The sequence below is a fragment of the Corvus kubaryi genome, unplaced genomic scaffold, assembly GCF_017639235.1.
Source record: "Corvus kubaryi isolate FWS band 111438036 unplaced genomic scaffold, C.kubaryi_AGA036_p1.0 split1-37296, whole genome shotgun sequence".
Taxonomy (NCBI): domain Eukaryota; kingdom Metazoa; phylum Chordata; class Aves; order Passeriformes; family Corvidae; genus Corvus; species Corvus kubaryi.
Window position 1 is genome coordinate 10,394,341 of NW_024582075.1, and position 17,259 is coordinate 10,411,599.

At 39.0% G+C, this 17,259-nt stretch overlaps 1 protein-coding gene across 5 annotated transcripts in view; it reads left to right on the top strand.

Annotated features, from left to right (window-relative positions):
* The window catches only part of PIP5K1B (phosphatidylinositol-4-phosphate 5-kinase type 1 beta), a 93,912-nt gene that overhangs the window by 43,897 nt on the left and 32,756 nt on the right, over positions 1-17,259 (top strand). For 4 of the 5 annotated variants that reach the window (XM_042012701.1, XM_042012705.1, XM_042012703.1 and 1 more), the window contains 3 exons: positions 3,022-3,152; positions 13,409-13,526; positions 16,205-16,357. In XM_042012701.1, the coding sequence (XP_041868635.1) occupies positions 3,022-3,152; positions 13,409-13,526; positions 16,205-16,357 (402 nt within the window). The remainder of the gene's footprint in view (positions 1-3,021; positions 3,153-13,408; positions 13,527-16,204; positions 16,358-17,259) is intronic. The other variant, XM_042012706.1, reaches the window with a different exon arrangement.

Here is a 17,259-nt window from a genome sequence, read left to right on the forward strand (position 1 = left end):
ACAAAGCCAAATCTTTTTAGTAGTCAAAGTAGCACTTTCAGAATGGAGAGTTGTTTGTTCCCACCAAATTGCTGGTTCTAAACTGCTATGCCAGTATAAGTTCTGCTTGGTGTGCAGTCTTAATTATTTAAGAGCTACACATCTCTGTCTTTTCTTTTCTAAAAATAAGCAGCCTGTCTAGTGTATGCTGTTCCAAGAACTATTACAAGAGTAGCTTTGTGTACTTGAACCACTTCTTATGTCATTTCCACTCCTTAAATGGTTCTGTTCTAGTGCTAAAGTGGTTCTGATCATGAAACTTCTGGTGTCCTTTGCTTCCACTGTTAGTCTCTTGCTTGTCTGATGGGTAGGAGAAAAAACCTAAAAACAGGGACCAACCATTGTCTTCAAACTGGTGGTCATGCAAGGGAAGATACTCCCTTCCTTATAGACTTCTTTCCCTCCCCAATGCTTTTCTTTGTTCACCCCTTCCATCTTTTCTTAAAAATTCCTTTTTTTACTAGTTTCTGATTTTTGACTCAGTTGTGCAATTTTTTTAATCCATGCAGCACGATTGTCTATTCAGCATGGGAAAGTTTCAGAGATAGTCTCAATTTACACATATATAGTATCACAATTTCATGCTGTCATTTTGAAGCCTTCTCTGTCCTGCAAGCTCTGACCATTGAATTTAGTCATTACACTTTATGAGGGTAGATTTTTATGGAGAGATTTTGCTTTCCCTATCACTTTCGTTTTTCTCTGGATTCCCCACAATCAATGCACCTCTTGCACTGACTGTTAGGCAGAATGTAATAAATACATTTGCATCTACAATCAGCATTTAAGCCATAAGATTGCATTGTGATGCCTTGGCCTGCATGTACAATCAGCTGGAATATGTGACTGGTTTTTTTCAGAATGTAATGCGTGCCGCTTCACACTCCTAAAGCAATTTGAATGTCCCATTAGATTGGAAATGTCTCAAGACGGTCACAAAAAATGGGTATGGGTTTTGTGAAGACAGGCAGGAAAGTAGAGGAGGAGGAGTTGTGCTCTGGGTTAAAGTGAATCATGAACTTACAGAAGTCAACTACAGTGACTATGGAAGCCCTATCTGGGCCAAGATCAGAAGGGAGATCTCCAAGGGGGATCTTAGACTAGGCATCTGCTACCAACCTCCAAACCAAGACAATCAGGGCAAAGAAGCACTTAAGCAGGGTCACTTAAGCAACCGTTAGATAACAGATCCTGGGTCTTACAGACTTCAACTATCCAGACATTCTTGGTAGAGCAATACAGCAGGTCACAAAATCTATCAAGTTCCTGGAATGCAGGATGGACTGCTTCCTCCTACAAATGTTAGACGTGTTAACCAGGAATGAGGCACAGCTGGACTTGCTGCTCACTAACCAAGGAAACCAGCTTTGTAGTATCTCGCTCAGTGGTGGCTTTGGCTGCAGTGATCACTGTGTGGAGTTTGGGGTCTGGCTGTGCATTCTGAAGGTTAGTACTAAGGCAGAGGAAACTGTTATGGAAAGAATCCTCCTGGGAGCCATCACAAGTCAGATGAAGCACGTGATTGGGAAATGCCAGTATGGGTTCACAAGGTCACATTGTGCTTGACAAACCTGATTGCCTTCTACAGCAAAGTAACCTGCTTGGCTGATGTGGGGCAGGCCATGGACACTGTCTGCCTGTGTTTCTGCAAGGCTTTCTCTATGGTCTCTAACAGTCTCCTGGTGAAGCTGTTGTGTAACAGCCTGGACAAGCTGCCCGTGCAGGGGGTGGGGAACTGACCCACAGAAAGCACCCAGAGTGGGGTAAATGCCTCCTTTTCCAGCTGGCAGCCTGGCACAAGTGGGACCCCCAGGACTGGTGTTGGGCCCAGCGCTGTTTCATGTCTTCATAAGTGGTAATCCAGAGCACTTAAAATCACTCAGGAATCAAGTGGACACTTTGGAAGGAAGAGCCAACCTGCAGGAAAACGTGTGTAGGCTGGAAAGCAGGCAAAGAAGAACCTTACGAAGTTCAACAAGGAAGTATAAGGTCTTACACTGGGAAAGCAAATCCAGGAGCGCAGCACAGGCTGGGAGCACAAGTCTGGGAAGCAGCTCTGTGGAAAGCAACCTGGGAGTCCCAGTGAGCGACAAGCTCAGTATGAGTGAGCAGGGTGCTGCTGCAGCAAAGGAACCCGGTGAGATCCGGGGCTGCATCCACAAGGGCATCATCAGCAGAGATTGTCCCATTCTTGTCAGCGTTTGTCTGGCCACACCTGGAATACTGTCATCAGTTTTGGTCCCCACTATACAAAAAATAATACGGACAGGCTGAAAAGGATCCAAAGAAGGGCCACAGAGATCATCAAAGGGCTCGGAAGCCTGATGTGTGAGGAGAGGCTGAGAGAGTTGGGTTTGTTCAACCTTGAGAAAAGAAGGTTGAGGAAAACCTTACCACCATATTCCAGTATTTAAAGGGTGGCCACAAAGAACATAGAGACTCTATTCTTACAAGGGGTCACATGGAAAATATGAGGGACAATGGGTTAAAGTTACTCCTGGGGATATTCCACTTGAACTCAAGTGGAAATATTTCACAGTGAAAAGAATCAGCCAGTGGAATAATCTCCACAGAATTGGTGGATTCCCCAACATGGGACATTTTTGAGATTTGGCTTGACAGGGTGCTTGGCTGCCTTGTCTAAATCATGCTATTGTAAAGAAAAGTTGAACCTCCTGAGGTCCCTTCCAACCTGCTATTCTGTGGTTGTATACTGAGTTAGAGCCCCATGTCTAAGTTATTTGAGCAATTTGAAAAGTTTCAGTTTGTAAAACCAGAGAATTGATTTTTTGTGGATTTTGCTACAATAGTGATTCTTTTAAATATTTTAATTAAAAAGCAGTTATTTCACTGGGGTCTAGGATGTAAAGATGACAGGGTGTTATTAGAAAAATGTTCAAAGAGTTTAGCTGTAATATTACTGATAAAGAACAGAAGTCTGCTTTTAGCAAACTCATGCTTGAATTCTTACTTTCTGCACAGACTGCATCCTCAGCTATTAAAGGTGCTATCCAGTTGGGAATAGGATACACGGTAGGAAACCTTACATCAAAACCAGACAGAGATGTTCTTATGCAAGACTTCTATGTAGTAGAAAGTGTCTTCCTACCAAGGTAAGAACAAGCATATTCAATTTTTCTTCAGTAGAATTTAATAATTAAACTCTTAACTAGATATTTTGAACCAGGTTTGTTCTCCAGTTCTAACAAAATTGTGTTAGAGTAAGTATAACACATGAAACTTGAAAATTATCTGGTCTTCATGTTGTCATTGAAAATGAAGGTAGGGAGAGAACTGGAAAGGTCACAGTTCATCTGAAGATTTGAGACTTACCATTTGTAGAGAGGGAAAGTAATTTTTACACTTTCAATTAGAGGAATTGTCAATTAGAATTTCAAGTGATTTGTGGATCCAACATTTACATTTGTTTAGTTGTGGTTTATTTTCTAAAAATAATACTTGATATATTGTTGAGAATGTTTAAAAATTTATGGAAATTCAAGTCCTGCCATTTGAAGTATAATATAATAATTTATACTACAACACTGCATTTTATTTACACTATAAAATTCTATCCAGGACTCCAGTCTGTGAGAACACTCAGCTCCTACAGGCTATGCTGATTACAGGTTGTGCAGCTTTACTGCTTTGCTACCTCAGCTTGTATCACTGCCAAGTTGATGGTATAGAAATTGTAGCAATACAGTTATGCTGATAAGGGAAATCAAGGTCATACTGATTTTTAATGTTCAGAAGATAAGTACAGTGTCATGTACCCTTTCCGAGTTATGTATGCCAGCAAGAGATGAAGAAGGTTTAGGAGAAACCAGGATGACTTACTCTGTTGAGTGTTGTCTAGGTTCTCAGAATTGATAAGTACAGTCATTTCAGTAAGTATATGCTATATATGTATTATTTCCTGCATTTGGGGATGATTTCTATCCGTTTTTCCAAGTTTTGTTCATGTGCAGTTTGAATGCTACTTCATAAGGTGTTCCGAATAATTTATAATCCTTAGTATTTACTGCTGTCACTAAACCAAGTTAGATTAACAATGTACAAAGTATTTGCAGGCTCTTTAAATTTTGGTAAATTTAAATTTTGTAATTTTAAATTTTGGTATAAATGTAAATTTCCTTGATTTGACTCCTGGTTTTCATTGAACTGGGATATCCTTCAGAAAAAAAAAATTCTTTTGTGAAATGAAGCTTTTACATTACATTCTCTAGTTCCTAGGAGTTGAGAGTATTCATATCCTTGTTTTGGTGTTAATCATAGGGTTTGTGCACAGATCAGTAGTCTTTCTCTTGTAGATTAGGTGGATATAGAGAAGTTAACTATATGCATGTGTTTTCATATACACTGTAATCACAAAATTTTGTTTAAAAAAATCCAACATACAGGTAAGAAATTTGCACATAATGCAAAAAAGTTTTTATTGGTGAGAAAAATGTCTGCCTATGACAGTGATGGAGGCTTCCATCACTGGATGGTATGTTTGCTATATCAGTTTTGTTCATGGAAACTAAATGGAACCTACGTGCTAAAACTGTTTTATTACATAGCATGGTTTGAGAAAGAGCATCTCTTTTTAAACTTAGTTTTAAAGCAACAAGTAAAATAAAACAATTTGTAGTCCATGGCATTGCATGTGCCTTCTTTGCTGTGAGACTCACGTGTATGTACACACAGAAATGGGATTTCCTTTTTTTGTATTGGTATTAAAGGAAGAGCTGGGAGACATCCCTTCTGGCCTGAAGCAAAATCAAAAGGCAGAAGGAAGAGGCTGACTGCACTAGTGTAAAATTGAATAGAAAAGCTTTAGTAAGAGCAACATGAGGTTGAGTAAACTTTTTGCAGAAGTTTGCAGCTGAAGGAGAACCTAACAGTGCAGCAAGAGTGGCGCTAAATCTTTCCGGACAGTGTCCTATAAAAACCAAATATTTTGGGTAAAATTAGACAAATGAAAGTAATGGCCAAAGCAGTGTAGTTTTGGGGTTTGTGATTTTTTTTGCATAGCTAGGTAGTAAGCAGTATATAGCATAGTGAGTCATCTTGACTGTAACAAAGAGCGTCTCCATAAAGAGCACTTGTTGACAATGTTGACTATCTGTAGCAATCTCTTCAAACCACGACACTTGATTTCTTATGCTGATGCACAGAAATTTCAAATCCTGCTATGTCTCAATGTAACATGCACTTTTATTTTTCTAAAATATATTCAACCAGAAGTGTATTACTGTGCATAAATTGTAATACTTTAGGATTGCACAAAATTAATACATGATTCTTTCTTGCTGGTTGAGAGTATTGGGATACTGTTTCATGATGGCATTATGTGGTTTGGTCCTGAGTCATGTGAATAGGGAGCTTCATTACCCATGTTGGAAGTTAAAAGCAAAGGTTACACATTCTTTACAGCTAGGGCTGCACTCCCAAGGTGCACCTCAGCTGCTCTTCATTTTTTCCTAGGGGGGTACCCTACATGTGATGGCAGCACTGTTAAAAGTAATTACTGTAATGACTTTTTTTTTTGTTCCCTTTGGATTGGTCTGGGCTGAAAGCAGTTAGTGGAAATTAGTTACACCAGCAGGTGAAGTGGGTTGACCTCTACCTGGGAGTACCCTGGAGCAAGCTGAGGGTGGGTAAACTTTCTGCAGAAGTTTGCAGCTGAAGGAGAACCTAAGAGTGCAGCAAGAGTGGTGCTGAAACAGGTGCTTACCCAGCAAGGTGCAGTATTTTTCCACTTGCTTTGGGCACAAATAATGCATCTGCAACTTCAAACTGGCTGTCAGCTGAACTTTCCCTTCATTGTGGCAACTTCACAGCAGCCTGCCTCTTTGCACGGTGTCCTGCTCCACCTTCCTCCCATGTTTTCCTTGTCTCACCTGTTTCTGGCAGTGAGGTGAGAAGACTGTTTTTCAGTCATAGGCACCACCTGCTTTGATAGCAGCAGGAGCACAGTTATGGTGGCAGTGGTAAGATAGACCTAAGGTAGTAGAAATGCAATACAATGCAGCCTTTGCAGCGGTGAGCAATTATTATATTGTATCTGCCCTTCTATAATTAGGGGGAAATAGTCAACACTTGTTTATGAATTTTATTGGTTGAAGAGGATAAATAGTCTCTGCATACCTCTCAGACCCTGAAATAACCCTCAGCCTGTGTCTCTGCTTCACTAGTCATACTGAAGTGTTCAGGATTCATTAAGATGGGAGAAAAATGCCAGGGGAAAAAGTGGTTAGGTCAGATCTGAACGTAACTGCTCTGCATATTGTAGGAACTACTGATGTAAATCAGGAGTAACTCCCTGGATTGCAGGTTACTCCTGGTCCAGAGTTACTTTGTAACTGTGTTAAATTGGTCATAGTTTAGCCCAGATTAATTTAGGTGTTTATTTGTGGAAGTGACTTTGAGTGAAGTACAGGTGTCTCTGTACAGTGGGTGGATTTGAATTGCAAAGGTGCTTGCCTTCATTTGCACAGTGTAGTGGTGGAGGGCCTTTCATCCCTTTCTCTTCAAGCTCCCCAGGAGTTCATACAACATGTTATTTTTGGAAAATGAGGTATTACTGGAAGCTGCTATAATGGAGCTCATTGAGAACCACCTTCCAGATAGAGTTAAATTGGTACTATGCAAATATGCTCCTAGGATGGAGAAACAAAATGAACCCTGCACTGAGCCACATGATTCTGAAGATAGTGTCTGAAGTCTCCACCCTACAGAGTGAAATAGAATATTTCTCCACTGAATGAAGGGAAACCACTCCAAGTAACCTCTTTTCTGGCTTTTCAACTCTGCTTTGGAAATCCAGCAACAGAGGTGCTTACTGCAGTGTTGGTACTGCTGCAACAGTGGGTGGAGGATTCAGTGGGAAAGTTCATCCTGCATGTGCTCTCTATGCTCTGTCCTATGACTGAGCTGTGTGGGGCATGTTTGTGCCCCTGTCTTCCTTGGCTGGAACCAGTTCCCAGTGGCACAATTTGCTTCTAGTTAGTAGTTAGTACAATGTGGCTGCAGCAATATTTTGTCAGCCCTTTGACTGGGCTGTGGCACTGGCTCCCGGTGAGATGGCCATGGTTAGAACAGCTCGTTGCTCATCTGTAAGCCTAGCTCTGGCAGATAGTGGTGGCTCAAGCTGGTCACTGGGCCACGGGGATGTGCAGCTGTTTGTAAACTGGCAGTTTAGGCAGCTTGTTAAGCTCTTCCAGCAGACATAGAAGGAGGTGCATTTTCTGTGGTGATGACTGAGAAGCCAAACAGAAGCTGCTCCATTTTATCAGCTAATATTGGCTATGAAGCTTCAGAAATGCAGAGTGTTTTAAGCAAGATGGTTTGTTTCAGCCTGCATTTTTTTGTTGTCTTAGATGGAGGCTGCTTCTAAGCACAGCTATTGAGTTTGACCTTTTTTGCAGCAACTTGTTAGTCAATCTTATGTACTTCCCTTGCTAATACACTTTTATTGCAGGGTCTAGACCCTGCATATTGAGAACAGTTGCTGTGGTTTCTAATTGAGCTGGGAAGTGTTAGATGCCGATGACCTGTAAGCACTCTGCAGCTACAGTTTGTGTACTGAACTGGTTCATTTACAAATTGCTTTCTTGTGACGCTAATGAAAGATTATTCAGTACTTTCTGCTCTTTAATGTCAAAAGCCTACCATTGTATTGTGATAGCATTTGAATAACTGCTCAAATAAGTAATCAAAAAGTACTAAGAATAAAAACTTTTACATATGGCCAGTCTGGGTTCTACCCTACATCCAAAACTGAAGTTTACTGCTTTCTAGTATGTTTTTGAGGACTGATTGAGGAAAAATGATACTTACCCTTGGAAATATCTTTGTACCACATCTGTATCACAGGTTAGCTGATGGACTAAGGAGTGTATTTGTAGTATAGAATGCTCTGCGGGTTCAGTGTGACTAGTATTTAAATGTTCACACTAACAAGAGTTGTGTAACTTAGACCATGATACGTGTTTCCAGTGGGTGGTTTCACAAGGCCGATAAAGTGACCTGAATATTCTGATATGCTGCTGCTCTTCTTTGATACTTCGGTTGCAGAGATGCACAGAACTCATGTTCTGACAAGGTTTTTACGGTTTATGAGTTGAGTGATAGCACAGAGAGGAGGATGAAAAACAATTATTAGAAATGGGGATACTTTGGCAACAAAAGCTAAGAACCTGTTATGAATTACTGGACTCAGCTACTTCTGTTACCAACAAATTATTGGTAAACCTCTGATTACCTGGATAGTTATATGGTTATGTAAACATACTTAAACTACTTTTCAAGTACTCTGAGATCCTGTATTTTAATAGCATTTCCAGCTGGTTATGAAATAGTCATATCTTTGTCATCATAAGTAAATGCTTCTGTATTCAGCTGTTACATAGATATGATTGGCTTGGCTTGTTTTAAAGTTGCTTACTATTCCTAGTTGTATTTCAAAGCTGCTTTGCAGGGAACTGCTTAGGATAGCGTTTGGAGACTGAAAGTTTAGGAAAATGTGAGAAAAAAGGGTATTACTGCTGGACTTTATCCCACAGTATGAAAAAAACACAGACACACTTATTTGTACAGATAACCATGATACGTACTTCCATCACATGGGAAATTATATTTTCCTGAAATTCGACACAGGAAAGGAGTATACCAAAGCACTACCTGACCTGCAGCGTGTGTTTGTTTGATACAGTTTTTAGAGCTGAAACACATTTTGATGAATTTTTAAAAAGCAGCTGTATCCAACAGCAATGAAACTGAAATTAGATCATTTTAGTTTTTAATGTTGGGAGCATTTAAGTTCAGACATTTTATTTTGATTTTTGCGATCTGAAAAAGAGTTGCTTTCACTGAAAGAACTGAGGTGTTCCTCCTCTTCAGGTTTTTTACAATACACATGAGAAAGTTATACATGGGGTCACAGCTACAGACTTAATTCTTTTGTTAACAGCTCCATCAGAGCCTTTTAGCAATCCTCAGAATGAAGGCTTGCTACCAAGATATGCAGCTAGCTCTCTCTGCCCCTTCAGATAGGTGTGATATCTCCTGAGTACATCCTACCAGGGTGAGGCCACAGGAAAGAAAAGCTGCCAAGAAACGTATCTGGATGTCTTGTTTAGCAAATTTTTGCAAGCCATGGGGTTCACTATTAAAAATGTAATTCGTTTTAGTTCACTTTTAGTTTGATATTGCACCACCTATGCTTTTAATCCACTCTCAGCATTTACGAAGTGACAGGCTAAGATGCACATACTGTCATTTCTAGGTGTGCTTGATTTAAAAAAAAAAAAATTTACAATTTAAGTATTAAACCAAACTTGCATTTGAAGCTTAGTCTCTCTTCCTTAGTCTGCCTACAAATCTTTTTCTTTTGTGTGGTCTAACAGCTAAGGTTATTGAAATACCTCATAAGTTACAATTGTTCCCTAATCTTTCCAAAGCCTGTATTTTATTGTCACAGCTCATATTAAAACTCTTGAATTCCTCAAGATTGCCAGAATCAGAGCTCATTTTAAAAGTCTTTATCTTTGTTTTTCTGGTAGACCTGGTAAACTAGCTGAGAGGGAAATTATATGGTTACCCCCTTTCTGTTATGTCCAAAGCACCATTTTGCAGATTTAATTTTTTGTCAATAGATCATGGGCATTTTTCTTGTTCAACTTCAAAGACATAATCATCCCCATGAAACTCCCTAGACTGATTAAAAATCATTATATGTAGTGCTTTGCACATACACTTTAATCCCACGAAAGCAAAACTGTAAAATGCATCAAGGAAATGTGGAGAGAAACCGCAGAGTACATTCTTTCAATAGCTAATAGAGTGGAATGTGAATAATTCTAAATAGGGTAGGGATGTACTTACATAAAGCATTCTCTACAGTGGAGTTTGTCATTTTCCAGCGAGAGCAAGGCCATACTCCATTCATATTTGTCATATGAACTTCAAATTGATAAGAAATTTGAAGTTTCCATTACTGTAGGGTATTACTGGAAGTGAGGGTGCTTTTTCTATTAAAAATAACATCAAGAAAACCTTAGAAACTATTTTCCAGAGTACTAACAAGAAATCTTAAATTTGTGTCAAGCTTGCTTCATAAGTTACAGAAGAGCTTACTGTTGGGGTCAGTGAACTATTCTATTAGGTAGTGAAGCTGAAACGAATTAATATGATTAACAGAAACAGTAGGGTATGATAAAATACTCTGCAGACCTTAAATATAAGGTATTACTTAAAGATGATTTTATAAAGAATAAAGAAATTCGTCTGCATAGTGAAATTGACTGTTACATCTGTAAAAAATTAATCTGATATGCTCTAAATACATGGAATTGCCCTCTGTGTAGAAGCTGTTCCAAAATAATTGTTCTGTTTTACAATAAATCTCCCCTTGCTATGCATTACTGTGCACCTGCTGAGCCAGCATTGGTCATTTTACTCCACATGCACTTATCAAATGGCTCAGAGCAGTGCTACTGTCATGGCAAACCTCCTACCTTCATCTCACCTTAGTGAAGTGACAGTACATGTTCTGGTATAGTAAGGACATGTCATCTATTTGCTGATACGCTTTCACAGGAGAAGCTTTTGAGTTATGCCTGGAGGAAACAGATTTATATAAGTATTTAGTACTGAAAGGTAGAACTCTATAAAAAAGTTTAGATGCTTTATATTCCCTGACAATTACGTGATACTTCAGTAGAAAACACTCTGTTCTGTTCTTTTTTCCATCTTATGACAACTAAATTCATTTACAAGTATGACCCCAGGTTCCCAGTGTAGCTGTATGACCACTGGGGCATCCTCATATTGCACAAAAATTCAATGAGTCACAACCAGCTCTAAAAAACTTAATGTCAGACAAATCTGGCAGTGTTCTGAGCAGCTGAAAGGCCTTATGAATGGGCATGAATGAGCATATCTTAACTGTAAAGAAAAACTACCATCTTTAGCTTGTATACTACTGACATCCATCTTTTGGCTCTATAATGGAACAATAAAGGATATATGGGTTTGATTTTGATACCTTGGAATTGTACTGCAGTAGACATAAAGTGATCAGAGGAGTTCATTAGGACTAGGTAACCTTCACTATTACCTGTAGGGTTTAGCACTCCAAGAAGCAGCAGTATTCTATTGTCTTTGTATGTACGGTTGGTCATCCACAACCATCTTTTTATGTGTGAATTCACGACAGAAATCTGGTTTTTTTCCTCCTTATGTCTCTTATTCAAGAGTCTGAAGTCTTACACATTTCTGGAGCCTGAGAAAGATTGTTCACCTGCTGTCACAGAAACAGTTTGGTTTTGTGGGGGTTTGGCAGTGCATGCAGGGGCTGCTAGGTGGGTTGGATAGGCTTCTGTCATCAAACTATTGTTAATGAAAGGTGGCAAGTCCATGTAACAAGTATTAATTGTACAGGATGAAATCTCTTATTTAGTCTTTTTCAGGAATGTTGCTTAACATTTATTGCTTTTCATATCTGTGTGAATTTGTAGCCTTTTTTAGTGTCCTTTGGATATTCTTTTTGCCAAGCATAATGGCAATATTCCACATTTCTGAATAATTTAATTAGCGTACGTGAGTAGAGAAGTTCTGGAAAAGCTGACTTCAGCTACTGTGTCAAGTCTTGGATTTTGTATTTATCTATTTATCAAGCCATTTAGAGATGGGCCAAACTGATAAGGACAGTAGAACAGAACAGCATTTTACTCTTATCAAGGACAGTAGAACACAACAGCACAACTTTGGAGAAATAGATTAAGGATGTAACTTAGGCAAACAGAAGTCATGCTAAACACAAGCAGGAAATCAGCTCAGCTCTGCAAGGCTGACAGAGTAGAAGTTATGCAAAACAACGATATTGCACTTACTCAAAAGCAGGGGTCAAGGAACAGCCACATAGAAATGACACTGGACATTGAAGACAGACCCCAAAGAATCACATAAGGACTTCTGGTAAGGGGAGTGATTATGTCAAATAAAGTCAAGTAAGTAGGGATAGCAAAAGAATAAGTAATCAGTGTGTATGATAAAAACTCTGTTCACTCGATGCTCAGGGCACTCAAAAGGAGGAAGGGTGCCCCCAGTGACCAGCAAGCTGTAATAAAGGCCTGCTTTTTAATACTCAGAACTGTGGTAGAAAGTTTCTATCTGGCTGATTTCATTATCAAAACTCTGTCTGAAAGGTGTTCTTGTTTGTTTTGAAATCATAGTGTAGAACTTCACTCCTCTTCTTAAAAGCCCTCTCTAGAGGTTTCCATCATAAATGAATCCAAGAGCAGGTTTGGGGTTTTTTTGAAATCTAGCAGCATTTTGCTGCTGATGTTTTCCTTTAGCTTAAATATAGTGTTCGTCTCAAGACTTTTGTAAATCAGCCTAAAAATACAATGAGATGATAAATATAAAACAAGGAAAAGAGCTAAAGAGTACAGGTAACAAACAGAAGGAGCTAGAAGCCATAGTGTAGCAGGAAAGCTATGACATATTCACCACCACAGGAACATGGTGGGATGACCAGAGTGCTGCACTGGATGGCTACAAGCCCTTCAGAAGGGACAGGCAAGGAAGGAGAGGTGGTGAGGCGGCTCTGTACATTAGGAAGTGTTTTGACTGTACAGAGCTCAAGGATAGTGATGAGAAGGTTGAGTGCCTATGGGTGACAATGAGGGGGAAAGCCAAAAAGGCAGGTATCCTGGTGGGAGTCTGATATAGACCACCCAACCAGGATGAGGAGGTGGATGAAGTATTCTATGATCAGCTGGCTGATGTTTCATGATTGTCGTGAAATCATGGGAATGAATTTTAACCTGCCAGATGTCTGCTGGAAATTTTAACCTGCCAGATGTCTGCTGGAAATTCAACACAGTGGAGGGGAGGCAGTCTAGGAGATTCCTGGAGTGTGTGAAGGTAACTTCCCAACACAGCTGGGAAGTGAGCCTACCAGGGGAGCTGCCCTGCTGGATCTGCTGCTTACAGAGAAGGGCTGGTGGGAGACACTGTGGTCAGAGCCATCTTGAGCCCAGAGACCATGACACAAGAGTTTTCACTACTTGGGAGTGTCAGTCTCTGCCCTGGACTTCTGAAGTGCAGACTTTGTCCTGTTCATGTTTAAACATGATCTTTATGCAAATGCATACAGGTGGTGAAAATAATTTCCTTTAAGGCAAGAAAAAGGAATTTGCTGGCACTGTCTCTCACAGTCATTTCTATTACAGTGATTAATGGTGATGCAGGGGTTTATCTGCATTTGTGCTCTTTCCTCAGCAGCAAACAGTCAAGTTAGGCAGTTTCACAGTAAAAGTAGCTGCTAGTAATTGCTCAGTAATTTGGTTTGGTTTATTTTTGTTTTTGTTTTCAGTGAAGGGAGCAATCTTACCCCTGCTCATCATTACCCTGACTTCAGATTTAAGACATATGCACCTCTTGCCTTCCGCTATTTCAGAGAACTTTTTGGTATCAAGCCTGATGACTATTTGGTAAGAGCCTGCAGTTTTCCTTTGAGTTACAAATTATTATAAAGCATGCTAGTTTCATTGTGGCAGAAAAGGATTCTTAAAGGGTGCCTGACTCAGTAAGAAATTTTGTGTGTGGAGGGGTATATAACTAGTGAATATTTTTAATGTTTACAGAAATTTTAATTCTTTGTCTTTGAGACGATTAGTGTAAAAAACCTGCTTTGTTAATTGGCTAAAGCAACATCCATGCCATTCAGAAAATTCTTCTAGAGAAGTTATAATCAGTCATTTCAGGACTTTTGTCAATTCAGTTCTAATTAAGTAGTTCTGTGTTATTTGTGTTACTTATGCACTTCATTACGAGTGATGTCTGCAAATGTTCCTGTCTAGCTTTGAGACTAAAAATGGCAGACTAAAAATGAAGCATTTTCTGATATCTCCTTTGTTCTATTTCATAAATTGAAGACTTAGTCTTTCACAGTGTTCAGTGGTTTACATGAGAAAAAAAATTACAAATTTGCTGACATAGTAAAAGCAGGCTTTGCTTGCTGGAACCACTTTGTACAGTGCTAGGACAAGTATCCACTATTTTATTTCTCCTGTAGTTCTGCTTTTGGACAGGTAGTGTGAATGCAAATCTGGATTGTCTTCTAGATGTTTTCCCCATATCCAGTTTGTTTCCTGGAAGGTCACCCAAGAAATCAGAGTCCTGGTACAAATTAGCAACTTTACATGTCAGAGTTTTATTGTGCACTTTTTTGAATGAGTTTTAAAATTTTTTTGTTCCATTATTGATAATGGCTTCTTTAAAAGCAAAAGAATTTGAAAGGGCTTGGGCAAATAAAAAAGAAAAATTGATTAAATGGTGCTGAAACATTACTTAATATACTACTAAATATATTGTTTCTGTTGTGTTCAAGTATGCTATAATGGATTTTTTTTCCTATATGGACAATAAGCCTGAAAGCAAAACTTAGCTGTTTTTGCTTTTACTTAGGTTGAATGTGGGTGTCTTAGTGTGGGTGTCTTATTTTAATTCTTTAGTGCTATGTATGGATTTTGTATTACTAGTCCTCATGACCATAGTTATATATAAAAAAAGATAATTAATTTGAATTATAAATGGTAGTAGCAAGGAAATAAAGTTGTTTGGGAATTTTATAAATCATAGAGTCATAGAATGGTTTAGATTGGAAGAGGCTTAAAGATAATTGAGTTCCAACTTTGCTGCCGTGGGCAGGGACACCTTCCACTAGACCAGGTGGCTCTAAGCCCCATCCAGCCTGGTATTGAACACTTCTGGGGATGGGGCATCCATAATTTCTCTAGGCCACATATTCCAGTGCCTCACCATTCTCAGAGTGAGGAATTTCTTCCTTCCATTGACCGCAACTCTTAGAGTATGACCAATTCCTTATCCACTGAGTGATCCATTTATTGAATCTATGCCTCTCCAATTTAGAGACAAGGACATAATGTGTGACAGTAATGTCATTATGTAATGTGTTATTTATCTTATCTCTTTTTATGGACTTGGCAAAAGATGAAGTATGTGGGCTGTGTTGCCAGCTGCTAAAAAGACTGTGCTTCCTAGAGTAAAGCTGTTATCACCTGCAACTTCTTTTCCATCTAAGGAAGCCTTTGCAGTAGCAGAAGTCAAAGCTTATAGAAAGACTGCATGCTATGAGTAAGATTTGTGACAGCCAGTTTAAGTACAAAAAGGCTATGCCCTGAGGGAAATTCCCAGTAAAGACAACTTGTTGCAGATTCCTTTTTCTCTTGGCACAGCAAAACGCACGAGTGGTATGTGGGTAGTAGTAAATGATTGTCCAGCTGTGGCTGAAGGGCATCAGAAGTAAAATAAGAAGAGTAGAAATTACAGCAAGCATATGTGAGTTTACACCGTTAATTTGAAGTGACAAAGCTCAAAGATTTAAAGCTTCACCTTTTCCAAGGAGGATGAGTGGTAATGCACTGTAGGAGTCAGGCTGCATAACAAGCGTAAATACATTTGAACAGCGGGTAGAATTAAATTGTCACTGGAAACCTCATGGAGTACTGTCATTTTGCAGGGAAACTTCTTGCTAATAAATACTCAGTTGTCAGGCTCTTGGGGATTTTCTTACTTTTTGGTTTTGATTTGACTTTCAGAGGTGTCCAGTGAAAACTAGCTGGGCCCTTTATATAGCAGTATTTGGTGGGTAGACTTCTTTCAATACCAGTTTCACAGGATAGGATTGGCCTATTTGTCTATAATGAGAAACCTCTACTCCCAGTTTATTTTTCTACCATCTTGTACCTGTTTCCTTCAAAAATGGATATGAAAAGCAAACAGTTGCAATGAAATTATCTTCTCAAAGTTTTTGACTCGGGAATTTGCTGTGCTGACAGCATGGGGATCAACTACTTCCACCTCAACCACTGGCTTCACTCCAAAGGAAAGTTCACCAGTTGCAGTGGGACATGAAGAGGGATCGTATGCTCAGCTGCCACCTGCTCTTCCATGATTGTGCAGCATGTCCTGGGCAGAGTGACCTGCCAAACCTTAGCCAAATTTCTGTGAACCAGCTTGCTGTACAGCAGCAGTAGTGTTGCTACATGATTCTCTTGTGCCTATTTGAACTTGCAGTTCTTCCTATTAAACTTGTGTTTGGGTAATGCATGCATTGGCAGTGAAAAACAATTTTTGTCTCTTCCAGTACTCAATCTGCAGTGAACCTTTAATTGAATTATCCAACCCAGGTGCCAGTGGGTCCTTGTTTTTTGTAACTAGTGGTGACGAATTCATCATCAAAACAGTTCAACACAAAGAGGCTGAGTTTCTTCAGAAGCTCTTGCCAGGTTATTATATGGTAAGCAATTGAAGACTGTATTTTACCTCTATTTTTCCTGTTTCCTGTCACACTTCTGAGGATTCAGTTTCGTTTGTCTTGTAATATTTCACTGGGTTTATCTGTATTTTTTGTAATATTTTTTACATTTTTACCTGCCTTTCTACTTCATGCCCTACACACCTAACAGAAAGAATAGATATAAATCAAGAATATATTTAAGATAAGAATTGGTGCTCTTCTAGCATTCAAGATGAAGCTGAATGTCGTCACCTGATTCGATACCAAACTTTGCTTCTAATAAGCTAGTAACAAAATAAGGTTTCTAAATTTCTAATTCAGTTTTTTTCTCCATTTTGTGTTTGTCTACCCTCTGCATTTCACTCAGAGTGGACAAAGAAACTAGACCGGTCAGTTTCACTTTTGTTTCCAACTACTTCTAATTTCCATTTCTCATGTGTAAAAGCAATGATGTAAAAGATATTTTTATCCATGTAATTTGTTCAAAACTTAATTTTTAAATGGAGCTTCTTGAGAACTAATTCTAAGTCCATTGTATTGAGTTTTGTGTGTCATCAGAAGGGAAAACCATTGATTAAAAAGTAAGTAGAATTTAATTAATTTTCTTTTTTAAGGAGAACCACTCATATGTATGAACAGAGATTCTTCTGGGTGGTATGTGGGATTTTGTATTATTGGACCTGTGACTGACTTTCTTTTCTTGCTTTGTTTTCTGAAGTAAATACTTGAAAAATTACCCTCTCACTTATACTAAAAATGAGGAATGTTGTCTTTATTGCACTAAAGTAACATGGATTCACTGTGTGTGTAAAAAAAAAAAAGGTGTGTACTGACACATCAAAAAGGACAATGGTGGCAGGTACTTTTTTGTTGTTTCTAATTATGATAATCTGCTCAGCATA